Source organism: Gadus morhua, chromosome 7 (genome assembly GCF_902167405.1).
Source record: "Gadus morhua chromosome 7, gadMor3.0, whole genome shotgun sequence".
Lineage (NCBI taxonomy): Eukaryota > Metazoa > Chordata > Actinopteri > Gadiformes > Gadidae > Gadus > Gadus morhua.
Window position 1 is genome coordinate 30274735 of NC_044054.1, and position 17340 is coordinate 30292074.

The 17340-nt window shown below is 42.2% G+C and overlaps 2 protein-coding genes and 2 non-coding genes across 5 annotated transcripts in view; all 4 read right to left on the reverse strand.

Moving 5' to 3' along the window:
* Positions 1–972: 972 nt before the first annotated feature.
* rps14 (ribosomal protein S14) lies at positions 973–4322 on the reverse strand. Its single transcript, XM_030362004.1, has 5 exons — positions 4223–4322; positions 2522–2673; positions 2266–2427; positions 1301–1377; positions 973–1080 (listed from the first exon to the last, which is right to left on the reverse strand). Exons 2-5 carry the CDS (start codon positions 2668–2670, stop codon positions 1013–1015), a joined length of 456 nt encoding a protein of 151 aa, XP_030217864.1. The 5' UTR covers positions 2671–2673; positions 4223–4322; the 3' UTR covers positions 973–1012.
* Positions 1934–2032, reverse strand: LOC115548049 (small nucleolar RNA SNORA26). Its single transcript, XR_003977487.1, has one exon. It is a non-coding gene; the product is annotated as a small nucleolar RNA SNORA26 (small nucleolar RNA).
* LOC115548048 (small nucleolar RNA SNORA26) lies at positions 3495–3593 on the reverse strand. Its single transcript, XR_003977486.1, has one exon. It is a non-coding gene; the product is annotated as a small nucleolar RNA SNORA26 (small nucleolar RNA).
* A 1053-nt stretch (positions 4323–5375) lies between the features above and the next one.
* Positions 5376–17340, reverse strand: part of camk2a (calcium/calmodulin-dependent protein kinase II alpha) — a 19130-nt gene continuing 7165 nt past the window's right edge. Inside the window, exons 6-18 of one of the 2 annotated variants that reach the window (XM_030361955.1) lie at positions 17132–17204; positions 16257–16359; positions 15667–15750; positions 15368–15462; positions 14590–14712; positions 13316–13399; positions 12265–12307; positions 11312–11352; positions 10960–11008; positions 10398–10473; positions 9663–9757; positions 8699–8930; positions 5376–8041 (exon numbers count right to left, since the gene is read on the reverse strand). In XM_030361955.1, the coding sequence (XP_030217815.1) occupies positions 8038–8041; positions 8699–8930; positions 9663–9757; positions 10398–10473; positions 10960–11008; positions 11312–11352; positions 12265–12307; positions 13316–13399; positions 14590–14712; positions 15368–15462; positions 15667–15750; positions 16257–16359; positions 17132–17204 (1102 nt within the window). In that variant the 3' untranslated portion in view covers positions 5376–8037. The remainder of the gene's footprint in view (positions 8042–8698; positions 8931–9662; positions 9758–10397; positions 10474–10959; positions 11009–11311; positions 11353–12264; positions 12308–13315; positions 13400–14589; positions 14713–15367; positions 15463–15666; positions 15751–16256; positions 16360–17131; positions 17205–17340) is intronic. The other variant, XM_030361956.1, reaches the window with a different exon arrangement.

Consider the following 17340-nt stretch of genomic DNA (forward strand, 5'->3'; position numbering starts at 1 on the left):
ACATGTTTTCTATTCACCTTCACTAGCGTGTGCCAGTGATGGGATCCATAACCCCTTTCGGGCACAGAAAAGATAACTAAGACAGATGTTTAGCATCTATACAGCCCATAATTTGCTTTACAATTTAGTGTAAACCGACGTGAAATATTAAACCAGTTTACAATATAGAATGAGGGCATTAAGGCTACACGTTAGTTGACCCTAGGACTATATTCATCAACATGATTGTCACAAACTGAATAAAAGGAACACTAGCGGTTTGAAAATCTTGCTTTTCCATTGTTTTAGTGACACAGGTGGAGTGTCCCCCTAGATGTATGACTGATCTATCGAGCCTACAATCCAAGTGCACTCAATTGTGACACTGAAACACAGGCAAACAGATTTTCAAACAGCTTGTAAAGGCTAGTCAAACTCCCACCTGGTGGCTGTTTTTTTTTTTTTTGTGTTTGTGCCTGTGCACTTTTTATATGTACAACGCGGGATAGGGGGAAACGTTTTTTCGATTCCCTCACATGTGAAGTGTTGACAATAAAGCTGACTTTGACTATGTATCACCCCTGCAATATAATCTTGCACACCATATTCTACACAAATATATAATAAAATACAATATTTTAACTTCATGCACCTATACCTTAACTAACAGCCATCATACAAGTGTAGCAATGGTATAAAAAAGGACCCAATCTGTCCTGGCTTCACCAAAACATTCAAGTACCAGTTTTTGTGAGAATTACTTCTGGACTTTGCACAAATAACACTTTGCTCTTTCAGAATCAATGTTCAGTCAGTACAGTTGGTTGACAGTGAACCGCAAGAGTCCCATACAAAACATTGTAAAGACCAACCATACTACTATTACATTCCTGGTCGCCACGGTACATTGGAACGAAGTGGAAGTCTATTCCTGCGTTAATATGTTGGTCTTAACAGTTGTCCTTGAAATGTAAATAAAAGGAAAAGGACCAATGAGGTTGGAATCGAACATTTTATTGAAAGAAAGATCATCCTACAGACGCCGACCACGGCGACCTCCCTTTCTGCGGGTAGAGTCAGATGGGATTGGGGTCACATCCTCTGTGGAGAAGAAACATTTATATTAGTACTGCGACTGGAATGCATCCAATAGAGGAACACAACATACAGTACCGGGACCAAAATACATCTAGTAGAGGGGCAAGACAAATGTGCAGAGGTGGTGTGTGTGATGTGGTTTAGAGGTGGATAATGGGTGTTTATTGTGGTTTAGAAGCGGTATGGACGGCGTCCAACGTGTCGTGGATCAGGTGCTACGTACCAATACGGCCGATCTTCATCCCAGAGCGAGCCAGAGCCCTCAGAGCGGACTGAGCGCCAGGGCCGGGGGTCTTGGTCCTGGAAACAAAACCGAAGTTAGGGTCTCTCCTGTTTGTGTATACTAAAGTCGGTTCCCTCCCCCTGATCGCATCTCAGGAATATTCTGTTAGGGTGAGCGGTTGTACGACCCAGCTGAAGATACACTCACACCCCCCAGCTACAGACAGAGTCCATCAATAGAAGGGTTAGTGTTCAAAGTGTACTAGGATGCCAGGGCAACTGGACCAGCGAGTAGCTCCTTAACTGGAGCGCTGTTCCAATAGGTCGTGGACCAGCCTTTCCTTGGGCATCAAGCTTTCCCCGTCAGAACAGGCATTATGAACACTGGTAAAACACGTCCTATGTTTTGAATAAGTAGGTCTACAAATTGTTTAAGTGCACAGAGTTATTGATTAAGTCACAAGTAACCACCCTTTAGTAAGTAATCACTTATTTTAGGGATAGTAGCCCAATAAGTCACAAACATCCCTTTATAACAGTCATCGATGTGGAAAAATATGAAAATAATGTTGCATTTGTTCAACACATGCCAATGCCATCAACTACATCCAACTGCATGTACTACTAGACGGTGGCTTGTTTCTCCCGACAGGATCCGAAGCGAGGGCTTGAGCCTCCACCACAGGTTTAGGGGAGAGATACTTTACCCCCTGTGTTTAAACATCAAGGACACAGGTCCAGGATGGGCAATAAAGGGGGCGAAAGATGCTGCATTCTAATACGATAAAGCACTTTCAAAACAAGGTAGTTTTACTAACGAGGGCAAACCATTAGAGAATAGTTTACAAAAAGGGTTGGTTAGACCATCTGGTTTGCAGCTCTGTATAACCATGTCCCACCCGGTTTGTAGTACAGCAAAACCGTGCCGCAGCCGGCTTTCAGTCCTAGTCTCAGTTCATGTCCTACCTGTTTCCTCCGGTGGCTCTGAGCTTGATGTGCAGGGCGGTGATGCCGAGCTCCTTGCAGCGCTGAGCGACGTCCTGTGCGGCCAACATGGCGGCGTATGGGGAAGACTCATCTCTGTCTGCCTTCACCTTCATACCGCCGGTCACTCGGCAGATCGTCTCCCTGGAAACCCGCGCATGACAAACAAGTTAGACACACTGGGGTAGGGGATCCCAGAGAAGACGTTTTAAAGATAACCTTAAGGAGGATGACTTACTTTCCGGAGAGATCGGTGACGTGGACAAAAGTGTCGTTGAAAGAAGCGAAGATGTGACAAACACCGAAGACATTTTCTCCTTCTGCCACCTGGGGTCCGAGGCTGATCACCTGTTCCTCCTTCTTTTCCTTGCCTTTACGGGGAGCCATAGTCTGGAGAGAGAGAGAAAGCAGGACAGGGTTAGGGTCTAGCGTAGGGCCATGGTCTGGTGTGCAGCAAGATGGAGCCTTCGATAACAATCGGCACATCTAGAGGTGACTGGAAACACAGAAGGCTTCTTTGGCTTAACTTTACTCATGCAAAACATTCCTGTATGATGCAAAAAGCTTTCAAAGTCGGATCCAATTCATTCCCAGATGCAGCATGCTTACACTGCTCTGTCGGGTACCTTAGCCAGCGTTTGATAATAAACAATACAACTACTTGCACATAAAAGCATAGAGCCACGATTATTTTTTAAGATGCAACTTCACAGAATACATCAACACATCCTTAGTGGAGAAATCTGACCAAGGATGCTAGCATCAGCATTAAGGTAGTGTATAGCGACCATATTCACAATTCCCTCCAAATCTAATGGAGTGTTTAATGAAGAGCTCTTTTATGAACAACTTTCTATGGAAGTCTTCTTAAAGTGATTGAATGCTAGGCCAAATTATTGTCAGAAATCTGCCCATACAGGTGGATTTGAGTGAAACCTAAAAAAGGCATGCCAATACCTGAAGGATGATCCATGCTATCCATTGGGTGCGAGTTTGGCATCATTAAATCTGATAACTTATATTTTCAATACTGGACAATATAAACGTTTGAAACAACTAGTTTGAAGTTGATATCTAACGGTTGGTCAAAGCAGCCCATCTGCTAATATCCAGCAATAGTCATCAGTCATGACCTTAGGTACACAAGTGCTATGTATGATCCAACTACCATTAATAAAACTACATCCAACTGCATGTACTACTAGACGGTGGCTTGTTTCTCCCGACAGGATCCGAAGCGAGGGCTTGAGCCTCCACCACAGGTTTAGGGGAGAGATACTTTACCCCCTGTGTTTAAACATCAAGGACACAAGTCCAGGATGGGCAATAAAGGGGGCGACAGATGCTGCATTCTAATACGATAAAGCACTTTGAAAAAAAGCACGGTTGGTCAAAAGCAGCCCATCTGCTAATATCCAGCAATAGTCATCAGTCATGACCTTAGGTACACAAGTGCTATGTATGATCCAACTACCCTTAATAAAAGCAGCAGTGTGACATAGTAGCAGTACTTAAACCATATTTCATATAGCCCCGTTTCATATCCACTACGTTACAGCGTGTAGCTCCTGATTATAGGCTGAATGAAGCTTAGCCGCCATTAGCATCAAGTTAAGCCAGAGTCGTATGCATTGGTCCAGACCTACACAATTTCGACATGATATACGTTTTCCGAGCCTTATTTAAATGAAATGTTAATATTTAAATCGTGTCGTCTCCTACACAGTAACAGAGTAACGGAGGAAACACCGACGCGTCGATTCACGGTTAGGGTTAGCCAACACACGCACAAAACAAACACTTCCGAGATCGTGTGGGAATAAAATAAAGGCATTTATGTGAAACAATACATGTACAAATTGAAGTTAACACATTGATATGTTCGGATGGTTACCTAATATTAAGATTTTAAACGGATATCAAAGTGCGGGTTCTATACCTTGGTGTGTCTCTTCGAAGCAGAAACAGGAAAGGAAAGAACTTCCGCTACCGGTGGCAAAGTTCAACCGTTCCGACGCGGAAATTGTGTCGTCACTTCGTATCCAGCGCATACGCGGTCAGGATGGTCATAATGCATTATTCTGTTGAATAGATCAACGTTGTTGTGATTTTATTGTTGTCCTTGTACCTTTCTGCCATATTATGTTAATACAATTAAATAAAATTCAATGTATTTAATATATAATTGGAATACAATATATACAAAAATAAAATATCTAAGGTGTAAAACACGTCTAAAACACAAACTATATTCATACAGTATATAATATACATGAAACAATATAGTATAGTGTGTGTGTGTGTGTGTGTGTGTGTGTGTGTGTGTGTGTGTGTGTGTGTGTGTGTGTGTGTGTGTGTGTGTGTGTGTGTGTGTGTGTGCGTGCGTGCGTGCGTGCGTGCGTGCGTGTGTGCGTGCGTGCCGGCCGGCCGGCCGGCCTGCCTGCCTGACTGTCTGCGTGCGTGCGCGTGTGTGCATACTTATATAGCCTACATAGAAAGATAGATAGATATAGATATATGATATACACATTCTATATTATACATAGGCCTATTTTTTATTAATTTACATCATATGCCAGAAAGGTACAGGGATAACAATAAAATAGAAATGAATGAAGTAAAAATTATATATATATATATATATATATATATATATATATATATATATATATATATATATATATATATATATATATATATATAGCATGGAATTAAAGATGCAACGTAGGGTTCAATTTACAATAACTAGTCCTCCAAACATTGTTAAGTTATTAGATATATTGGATATCTATTTTCTTTCAGATAAGATAATCAATAAATATCCCTCATCCCTGAGGGAAATCGATTTATTTCCCATAGAATCTCGACCATTTTGGACCCTAAACGGTTGTTCCATAACTCTCTAGAGGGAGACATTTTGTGATTCAATAGAATCAGTTATAGCACATAGTCTAACTGGAACGGGTTTATATAATGTATCATGTTCATATAGATAATTGGTATACTATAGATCATTTATTAAATGTTCCATTTGACATGCATGTTGAATAATACATTTACATTTGAGTGAAAACTGAAGAAACAGACATACGTCAGAAGTGCACAGTACCTTTATTGGGATGGTTTATTCAGAATGTATCTGATAATCTGCCATGAAAGCACTACACTACAGCATGGCTTTATAAGGAGATATCAACAAACATCACTTGAAGCATGGAACTGACGTGGCATGCACCATTAAATCAAGCTGGAATTAAGTTTAGCATCGTCTTAATAGTGGTGTACAACTTTATAAAGACCTCATTTGTGTCATTGGCATTCTCTTTGTAACAGACAGTTTTACACATATTTATAAAACAATGTAGCAGAGCATCAGAATATTAATATTCATCATGTAACAACATTCAACCAGAGTAAATTGCCTCAGTCATTAAGAATGACACCATATATTTAACCTTTAAAGGTAACAGATAGATAGTTGTAGATAACCCTTAAACATGTTATAATCTAATTAATCTCTAATCTAATCTATAAAATTACAGATTATAACAGATGATGAAAAAAAAGCCTCTTAGTAATTCTTTCTATGGTTGACATCATTTTACTATACTATATAAGTATCAAATTGTTGTAATTTATGCAAGTTTAATAATTTAAAAGGATCCTCTATTCTAAAAATGAGTGTTAAAGTGTTGAATTATTGCCTGTATGTGAGAAGTATACGTTTATTTGTCTGAATTTAATATATTTACTAAAGTATTAAATAAATATATGGTTATGTTAGGGTAGGAGTTGGCAAACAGGTTTAAACCCTGATCCAGATAATTTCTCTTCCATGATTTAACACAGTTTGTAGATTAAATACATTTCCCTAAAAAACGATGACCATATTCCTGTAACCTGGATTTAGGTATAACCTTGACCTATAGGTTAGAGTAAACGTGTATTCACCCTAGCGGCTTGATACAATCAATGTCATGTTTATTTGAGGTAACACCCGTCCTAGAGCATTTCACTGAACATTAAAAGTGTTCACATAGAAAAGCAATATAGGTCAAATTAATTAATATCGCGTTTAGATGTAGATATACATTCATCATCATGGAAAATATTCTGGCAAAGGTAGAAAACCAATACCTTTTTTATAAACCTACAGGTACTATAGCTCTAAATCACCAAGTGCACCTTCAAAATGTTCTACTTTGTGACTAAAACACTTGTTTTGATTGAAACATGCTAACTCATCAGCAACAAAAGCAGTGTAAACTTTAAATTGTCACAGCAACCATATCAAAACACAAATTCCCATTCAAGCATGCATTAAACCAAAGGATAAGGTCAAGTCACTTGAAACAAAACAAGTACATTTCCAGAGGAAGAGTAAATAGATATGGGTTAGGGTTAGAAATACCCCAAATCAAACCCTATATCTAACCCTAACCCTAGTAAATAGATATGGAGCCACGAGGCGGAACTCACAAACCAGTTTCACAATAAATTAATCCTGGATTCACTAAAACACGTCAAAACTAGCTCAATACGTAAAATCCAAAACACACTCACACTTCAACTAGACACGCAAACACACACACTACGTTAATGAGCTTGACATGCTCATAACGTTCGGTTCAACTGATATGAGCCATCGTTAGATAGATAGATAAATGGAAAGATAGCAGATAAGGAGAGAGACAGAGATAGAGAGACAGAGAGACAGAGAGTGAGAGAAAGAGAAAGAGAGAGAGAGAGAGAGAGAGAGAGAGAGAGAGAGAGAGAGAGAGAGAGAGAGAGAGAGAGAGAGAGAGAGAAAGAAAGAAAGAAAGAAAGAAAGACAGAGAAAGATTGATGGATAGATACTAGATAGATAAAGAGGAAGTGAGAGAGACAGAGAGATAAACAGCTAGTTAAATAGATAAAGAAAGAGAGACAGAGGGAGAGAGAAAGAGATAGGTTGATAGATAGATAGGTTGATAGATAGATAGGTTGATAGATAGATAGATAGATCGATAGATAGATAGATAGATAGATAGATAGATAGATAGATAGATAGATAGATAGATAGATAGATAGATAGATAGATAGATAGATAGATAGATAGATAGATAGATAGATAGATAGATAGATAGATAACTCGAGTGATAGGTCAAGTTCTAGATTGATAGCTAGATAGATAGATCAGTAGACTTTGCAGTAGTACTTGGTAGAGGGGTGCCCTAGTGGTACTCAGTAGTAGAAGTAGTAGTAGTTGTACTTGGGAGAGTGGTGCCTAGTACTGCTTGGTTTGAAGGTGTTGATAAAATGGGAAGACCTAGGATGAGTGGAAGAACAGTGAGAGGAAGGACTAAATGAAAGCAGCCATTAGAAGTTTGATTACTCTGGAACAAACCTGACGGTAAACACATTTACCGTAAAATGAACCATTTCCAAACCTTTATATTCTGTGGTGCACATGTGTAACATTCTGTGGTGAACATGTCTACTATGTTGCGGTCTACATGTGTAGTATGTTGTGGTCTACAGGTGACACATTTGTTGTACAGATGGTGTAATCTTCTGTCTTGTACTGGCATGATTGATTGGTCAATACTGAAGCTAACTCCCAACAACCGTCCAACCAGAGGCCGCAGAGCAGGTGGAGAGGGGCAGCCTCATCATTTGATTGGTTAGTTTTGGTACTTCTTCCCAAAGACAACTGGCTTCATCAACATGCTGTCAGTCTCGGTCAGATCCGTCGAAGCTCCTTGTGAAGATCAGCTAACTGGAGGAGAAGGTACAAGAACAACATGGTTCAACTCTTAGTATGTTCGGGTTTAAACTCTAGGCGGGTGATGGTTTCAAGTCATGCACGGTTAGGGTCTCAGGACAGTTAGGGTTTAGGCCCAATCCCATTTCTACCCCTTACCCCTCCCCCCTTCCCCTTACCCCTTCAAAACAAGGGGAAGGGGTAAGGGGTAGAAATGGGATTGAGCTTTAGGACAATCCCATTTCTACCCCTCCCCCCTTCCCCTTACCCCTTCAAAACAAGGGGAAGGGGTAAGGGGTAGAAATGGGATTGAGCTTTAGGACCAATCCCATTTCTACCCCTTACCCCTTCCCCTTACCCATTCAAAACAAGGGGGAGGGGTAAGGGTAAGGGGTAAGGGGCAGAAATGGGATTGGGCCTTAAAGTCTTGTTAGGGTTTAGGTCTTGGTATATTAGCGTTTAAAGTCTTAGAAGGTTATGGTTAAAGTCTTAGTATATTAGGGTTTAAAGTGTTAGTAGGTTATGATTTAAAGTCTTAGCAGGTTAGGGTTTAAGGTCTCACTTGGTTAGCGTTTAAAGTCTTAGTATATTAGGGTTTAAAGTCGTAGTAGGTTCTGATTTAAAGGCTCTGTAGGTTAGGGTTTAAAGCGTTAGTAGGTTAGGCTCTCTTACTTGCTGAGCGTGGAGGCCGACCCTGAGCGGTGAAAATGGACGATCTGCCACTTCCCGTCCCTACGATGCCACACCCTGCTCTCCTCTGATTGGGCGGTCCTGGGGGTTCCGTTGGGGTCGATGTACTGAGTGACCCTGATGTAGGCGATGCAGGCCGCCTCCTCCCCCAGCAGGTGGATATGGGGGTTGAGGATAGTGGTGTGGACCGGCTTACTGTTCCTAGACCACACTGCTTACAGACAGACAGACAGACAGACAGACAGACAGACAGACAGACAGACAGACAGACAGACAGACAGACAGACAGAAAGACGGACAGACAGACAGACAGACAGACAGACAGACAGACAGACAGACAGACAGACAGACAGACAGACAGACAGACAGACAGACAGACAGACAGACAGCAGACGGACAGACGGACAGACGGACAGACAGACAGACAGACAGACAGACAGACAGACAGACAGACAGACGGACAGACGGACAGACAGACAGACAGGGAGGGAGGCAGACTCAAAGATGGACAGAGAGACACAAAGACATACTGTTGGCTGGGGGTAACCAAAAGGACAGTGTCAAAATATTTGAACCTCATTTTTCCATGAAAACTCACACTTCTATTCAACAGTTTTCAGCTGTGCTCACATAACAACACAAGGGTCTTTAATCATCGATACGCTTTTTAAAACGATAAGCTAAACAATGTACCATTAGAATAAAAAAGGAGTGATGGTTGCTGGAAATGGGCCTCTGTACACCTATGTAGAAATTCATTAAAAATCTGCAGTTTCCAGCTATAATAGTCATTCACCACATTAACAATATCTAGAGTGTATTTCTGATTAATTGAATGTTATCTTCATTGAAAAAAACAGGGCTTTTATTTAAAAAATAAGGACATTTCTAAGTGACACCAAACTTTTGAACGGTAGCGTATATATAATACATTTTTTGTACTCACGGTTCTCAAAGTAGAAGCGATGGAAGTCTAGACCTTCCACCAGGTTCCCCAGCGCCTCAGGCTCAAACGCCGTCACCGCTGGATCACACATTTTCCTGAGAGATCCAGGAACAGAGGGACGGACAACAGGTGAGGGCTCAGGAGTAATGGTGGTGCGGTTGGGGGAGATGGGTTAGGGGGAGAGATATGGGTTGGGTAGTTAAGGTTATAGATGGGTTAGGGGGAGAGATATGGGTTGTGTGGGTAAGGTTATAGACGGGTTAGGGGGAGAGATATGGGTTGTGTGGGTAAGGTTATAGACGGGTTAGGGGGAGAGATATGGGTTGTGTGGGTAAGGTTATAGACGGGTTAGGGGGAGAGATATGGGTTGTGTGGGTAAGGTTATAGACGGGTTAGGGGGAGAGATATGGGTTGGGTAGTTAAGGTTATAGATGGGTTAGGGGGAGAGATGGATTAGTTTTACGGTGAATGACGATGGTTGTGTAGTTAGGGGGAGAGATGGGTTTGGGTGATGTATGACGGTTGTGTAGTTAAGGTTATTGACGGGTTACAGAAGGGTTAGGCTGAGAGATGTGTCCGGGTGAGGGATGGTTGTGTATTTAGGGTTAGAGATGGGTTAGGGTTGATATATGACGGTTGTGTAGTTAGGGTTAGAGATGGGTGAGATATGGGTTAGGGGTAGGGTGAAAGATGATGGTTATGTAGTTAGGGTTAGAGATAATGGAGGAGCCTTACGTGTAGCCCTCAAAGTCTCCGTTGCTTATTGCCTCGATGAGCTGTTCAGTCACTTTGATTATATCTTGTTTCCTCACTGCAGGAGCAGACAAAAACAACATGAGTCAATTGTACGATTAATGTGATTTTCCCCAGTATAGTTTGATACATATAACCCTAAACGCTGTAGGTTAATATGTTAGTGATAGGTGGATCTACATTTAGTTTATTTCATAGTTTTATTTCGGATTATTTCATCAAAGGTCCTTGGCATTGGTTTTATTTCATGCTTTATTTACTAAAATACCTTTCAATGAACCTCAGATTTGCTCAGTTTAGGTCATGGTCACGGCATGTGCATATATTATAACAACAATCATAACTTTATATTTTCCTTTTATGTTACTTTTAATTAACTGAGGTAGCATAAAAAAGATAGCTAGCTTTGATTCTCTGTGCATGTGTGTGTGTGTGTGTGTGTGTGTGTGTGTGTGTGTGTGTGTGTGTGTGTGTGTGTGTGTGTGTGTGTGTGTGTGTGTGTGTGTGTGTGTGTGTGTGTGTCTGTGTGTGTGTGTGTGTGTACCTCGTGTGTCTTCATCCTCTATGGTTGTGTTGGTGCTTTCTGATGATTCCTGAGACCATGAAAGACAACAACTAGGATCAATTAAGGTTCATAATACATATAACCCTAACCCTAACCCTAACCCTTATATAAAATCTTAAAAACACCTATATCTAATTTCTTTCAGATTTCTATCTATTTCAAATGTATATTTATATCAAATATCTAATATGTTATATACGACAGAATATAGTATAGAATATAGAAGACTCTTTCTTTGTAATAAGGAATAAAGAATGTAACACAGAATAGAATATAGAATAGAATATAGAATCCAACATAAAATGGAATATAGAACACAGAAGCCTCTTACCTTGACGCCGTCAGTCTTCTTGTTGGCCCCGCTCTTCCCTCCTGAGCGAGGGAGGAGAATGAGGAAGAGGAGGAGTAGAAGAGTGAGAGAGAAAGGAACCGAAGGGAGGAGAAGAGAGGAGAAGAGGTGAGTTACCATAGCTCTTGAGCAAGGCACCCCTCAGAAGGAGCCTGTGTGTGTGGTGGTTCTATTCCCCGACTAGCTCACTACAACAGCAGGGATGGGGGGGGGGGGGGGGGGGGGTGGGGGTCATTCTAAATGTCCTCAAATTCTGGATTTGGTTTTGGAGGCAGTTTTTCCTTATTTTCTTCACGCTCGTGTCTCCAGACTCAGCGACCGGAGAAGGTCTGGCCCCCTGGTCAGAGATCTGGAAAGAGAGAGAGCACATTCCTGCCCTCTCTTCTGCTCTCCCTCTGTCTCTCTGTCAACCCCTCTCTCTCTCTCTGCCCTCCCCTCCCCAGTGGTTCCTCCTAGCTACAGCTATCAATAGATACGGTGTGTGTCTGTGTGTCCGGTATTAAGTTTCCATTAAGGGGACTGACCCCTACTTTTGTGTGTGTGTGTGTGTGTGTGTGTGTGTGTGTGTGTGTGTGTGTGTGTGTGTGTGTGTGACAGATGCACACACACACACACACACACACGCACACGCACACGCACACACACACACACACACACACACACACACACACACACACACACACACACACTAACTGCCTAGTTGAGTTAATAACTAACTCGGCCTCTGGAACTAATCTACTATGGACACAATGAAACAACATAGTCAACTATTGACCGCAGGCAGACTATAGCCCTACACTATGCAGGGCTGGGGTTAGTCATGAGGTGATAGATGTTGAGGTCATACGGTGGTGGATCTTGGGGTCATATGGTGATAAGTGCTGGGGTCATAAGTTGATAAGGGTTGGGGTTAGTGGTCAAAGCGGTTCTCTTACCTGAGAAATTCCTGGTGGCCAACATTGTGGTTAGTATGGCTCCCTAAAGTCAGAAAAACAAAGTTACCAGTTATCATTCCTGCAACACAGCCTGATGTTACTAATCAAAAAATAAGTACAGATAAGGGTTGGTGGGCGGTCTGAATCCCCTTTGCTTTGGAAGCGTTCATCTTAATAAACTATTTCCCTTTACTCTTTCCCAGCAAGGAGGTTGGTATAACAGAGGGATTCGCTGAAAGGTAACGCCATCAACGGCACATTGTTCAAAATTGTAGTCTAACTGTGGCATCATGAGCCGGCCCGCCGCTCTCTATACGCAGAGTACGCAGGGCACCAAGTACCTGAGGGGGCGCCAAAAATTAAGGTTTGTAAAAAAAATAAAAAATAATACATTATTGAATTAAAAAAATATGTAAATTAGTTATGAAGAGGCACACCGTTGTTTGTTCTTAATTATATAACCTATCACTCAATTTCGGCAAATTAGATGTTTTTACCTAATATATAAAAAGGGGTTCCCCCCCCCCCCCCCCCCCCCCCGCGTAGGGCACCAAAACGGCCAGCAGCGGCCCTGATCATGAGCCAGGCTCTTAGTGGTTTGGCTGTGTCTGTCACACACAGCCATGCACATGGGAACATGCTAATAAGTGTCCAACAGTCTTAAGACACCTGCTTGGCTATTTAGCCAAGTAGGGTCAATTATAATGGGTTAGTTGATAGGTTAAAGGTATTATACGCAACATTTCCACATTCAAATAGCTAACAACAAAGCCACCTATGTTACATCTTACGTTGAGTTGTGTACTAACATTGACAGAAATGGTTCCATCATTGTTCAAACCCAGAGAAATACTTAGTTTTATTCAAAGGAACGGCGTGATTCCTTTGATTGCCCGTTAATGGCATCATATCCCCTTTACCTTCCGGGGAACACAGGAGACAGCAATCCAGTCGTGTCTTTATTTATTGATGTTTTAATTCTTCATCCAGCTTGATGGCTGGCTCATTCCCCCGGCCACCCAGCTAATGGTACGCTGAAGCTCAAGCTTACCTTGAGCTTTCTCCTGGCGTTGAATTTCTTCAAACACTCCACAGTCTCTTGTCGGTGCATGCAGGAAGCCACTGTGGAGCGGTGCTGGAGGAGAGAGGGACAATGTTAGGAGTCTGGGGGGTAGGGAGAGGGGGAGAGTTAGGGTTAGGGTTAGGGGAGGGGTTAGGGTTAGGGGAAGAGTTAGGGTTAGGGTTAAGGGAGGAGTTAGGGTTAGGGGACGAGTTAGGGTTAGGGTGAGGAGAAGCGGGAGGTTTAGGGGATGAGTTAGGGTGAGGGTTAGGAGACGAGTTAGGGTAGGAGAAGAGTTAAGGGAATAGTTAGGGTAGAATCATGGGGTGTTAGGCATGGGGAGAGTTAGGCTTAGTGTTGGAATCCTTGGGGGTGAGGGTTAGGGGAAGAGTTAGGGTGAGAAGAGGAGTTAGGGTTAGGAGAAGAGTAAGGGTTAGGGTTAGGGCTAGGTTCCTGGGGTTTATCAGGGTTAGGGGAAGAGTTTGAGTTTGAGTGAGGATCAGGGTCAGGGGTAGATTAAGGGGGTAATGGGGTGAAGGTTGGGGTAACTGTTATCCCTGTTATGTTATCCTACTCTGTTATGTAAGAACCTCTGGGGGGAAACGGGACAGATCCTGAAAAATCGAGAGCTGAATTATGCAGAGTTATACCTTCTTGACTGTTTCGTGGGTGTCTTTCAGAAGGGGATTTGGATAATGTATTTTAATATGCGTATTTCTACAGTAGCCAGTCTAGACGGCGTAGGAGGATTAGAGGCACTTTGTTTTAGAAAGTCAGTGACAGACAGGACAGGACGTTTTATCTTCTCTTCCCACCTAGTGCACTGTGGTGCTGAGTTTGTGTTCCCTCTAAGAGAAACCTGCACCCAGGCACCGATTGGTCGAACCAAATTTGAAGCAAAAAAAGTAAAATGTGCAGTTCAATCAAATTTCAGCTTGTCTGCTTTCAGATTTGGTATTATTCATCTAAAAGGATGATATGAATAATCCAACTCTATTAAAAATGTTAGATTATGAATCTAAATCGGAATAGTTTGACATGGGTTACTGAGATCTTACTGGGTTGTTTCTGGGCTTCTGGAGCAGTGATGGGATAGCTTTAACGGGTTAGGGGGTTAGGAGGGGTTAGAGTGAGGGGGTGAAGGTCTTACTAAAATTGACAGGTTAGGGTGAGGGTTAGGGAGAGGGGTAGTCTTACTAAGATCCAGGGTTAGGGTGAGGGTTAATCTTACTGAGATCCTGAGTTAGGGGGAGGGTTAATCTTACTGAGATCCAGGGATGCTTCAGGGCCTCTGCAGCAGTAATGCGCTTTCCTGGGTTGATCGTCAGCATCTTGTTGATGAGATCTTTGGCCTCTGGAGTCACCGTGTCCCACTCCGGCGAGGGGAACTTTAAAAGTTTAAGTCATCCATTTTAGCCCTTAGTCTTACACATCCAATGAATATATGATGCAATTCAAATGTCTTCTTTGTGCTTTGAATGTATTTTTTGACGTGTTGATATTTAAACAGAGCAACTTGCATGGTGACAACACTCATTCATTATTGTGTTGGGAAAGAATGTAGCAAATCAAGATGATTTGCTACTTACTTACTTACCCAGAGGTTTGCAAACCTGCATAACATCATCAACATGTGAACATCTAGGTCATGTGATCTATAACATTACATAATTAAGGTCATGAGATCTATAAAAATACATAATTAAAGTCATCTATGGAATCATTGAGGTAATTTGATCTATGACGTCGTTAAGGTCATGTGATCTACGAAATCATTGGGGTAATGTGGTTTGTGACAACATTACATCATCAAGGTCCTTTGGTCTATGACATCATTACATCATTAAGGTGATGTGGTATGTGACATCATTACATAATTAAGATCATGTGGTCTATGACATCATTACACAATTAAGGTCATGTGGTCTATGACACCATTACACCATTAAGGTAATGTGTTCTATGACATCATTACAAAATTAAGGTCATGTGGTCTATGACATCATTACATCATTAAGGTCATGTGGTCTATGACATCATTACATCGTATGCTCCAGCCTTGATCTGCTGGTAGAGTCGATGTTGATCTTCATCCCAGAAGGGTGGGTACCCCACCAACAAGATGTATAGAATCACACCTGATAGAAACAACATGTATAGAGTTACACCCCATAGAAACAAAAAGCATAGAATCACACCTGATAGAAACAAGACGTAGAGAGATACACCCTATAGAAACAAGACGTAAAGAGTCCCACCCTATAGAAACCAGATGTATAGAGTTACACCCTATGGAAACAAGATGTAAAGAACATAAATGGAATAGAGCCAATAGAACTTACCACAGGCCCAGAGGTCGACTGCTTTGCCGTAAGGATCCTTCCTCAAAACCTCAGGTGAAAGATACCCAGGGGTCCCAGCAAAGCCTGTAACACACACACACACACACACACACACACACACACACACACACACACACACACACACACACACACACACACACACACACACACACACACACACACACACACACACATACAGTGTTAAACAAGATAAAAATATGGACAGTTTTTATAAAAAGGTGTCAGGTGTTAATTATTAATGATCCTGAAAGCAGTTAATTACAACGTGTTTATAGAGTATTTATTAAAAGCATTTTTGTAAATTTGAAAATAGGGTATTATTAAAATATAACATATTTATAACAATGTATGGCTATGTAATAACTGAAATAATATTTTATTTATTCCAACGTGAAGACATAGTATTTATTAAAGCGTGTAGAGTATTTATCAAAACATGTAGGCATAGTATTTATTAAAACATGTAGCCAAAGTATTTTTATTACATCATGTAGGCATAGTATTTATTAAAACGTGTAGTTAGAGTACTTATTACAACATGTAGAGTATTTATAAGAAGCAGGGGTTACCAAACCACGCCTGCTGCTCCCCCTCCACCTCGATGGCCAGGCCGAAGTCAGCCAGCTTCACCGCTGCCCCCTTTGACTTGGAGGCCAGCAGCAGATTCTCCGGCTACGATAGAAATCACATGTTATGATCATCTTCAGTACTACACTAGCATGTAGCTGGGGGAGAACCCAGTCCTTCCAGAAAATGACAGGATCAAGCCCCTCAGAGACCTGCCAATGTGGGGCTACCCAGACGGTCTCACGCATCATCAACGAGTGCCCGACCGGTGGCGCCCCACATGGCCGTAGAGGCCTGGTACAGCTGGAAGGAGAGCTGCTGTATGTAAGCTACTAGAGCTGTAAAGGGACAGCAGCAAAGAAGATTGCAATAATCAGAATCCGTCTCGGGGCCATGGGGACTCCAGAGGTCAACCGTCGGAGACTTCTAATTGGATGCCGCCACATGGGAAGGCACTGATGAGGTGCCCTCCAGCACGTTGCTTAATGCCGTAATTATAACGACGTGCAATCTTGAGCTGCAACGTTCGATAACGGGTCTTACAGTGTCCTTCTAGTGACCAAATCGTGCCTTTCAATGTCCTGGACGTTCCCTAGCGGTACCCTTTCCTATGGAAACGGAAGTCTTTATGAAGTATCCCCTCGGGTGAACCTACATGGCAGCGTCCCAAAGGGGGGGCCCACCAGTAGAGAGAATGGGCTGCAGTGCAGCATAGGGTAGGCCTACAGCTGGACACATTCTGCAGTGCAGTATGGGGTAGGCCTACAGCTGGACACATGCTGCAGTGCAGTATGGGGTAGGCCTACAGGTGGACACATGCTGCAGTGCAGTATAGGGTAGAAACATTGAATATGAATATGATTAAAACAAGTTGTACCTTGAGGTCACGGTGAACCACACCACTCTGGTGACAGTGAAGCACCGCCTCCAATATCTGCTGGATACAGTGGCTGCAAAAATACAAAGACGAATTTAGGGTCAGGGCTCGGGTTTAGGATGGGTGTTCTCATGAAGGGCTTATAGAGAAATGGGTCAAGGGTCAGGGGTCAGGGTTAGGAAGGGTGTTTTCATGAAGGGCTTATACAG

Bases quoted from the DNA above. Each gene is read 5' to 3' on its own strand.
- rps14 (XM_030362004.1), bottom strand. From the start codon at position 2,670: ATGGCTCCCCGTAAAGGCAAGGAAAAGAAGGAGGAACAGGTGATCAGC. The intron at 2,428-2,521 runs GTAAGTCATCCT...GCGGGTTTCCAG, and splicing joins GTCACCGATCTCTCCGGAAA to GGAGACGATCTGCCGAGTGA. The intron at 1,378-2,265 runs GTAGGACATGAA...TTTTGTTTCCAG, and splicing joins AGAGCCACCGGAGGAAACAG to GACCAAGACCCCCGGCCCTG.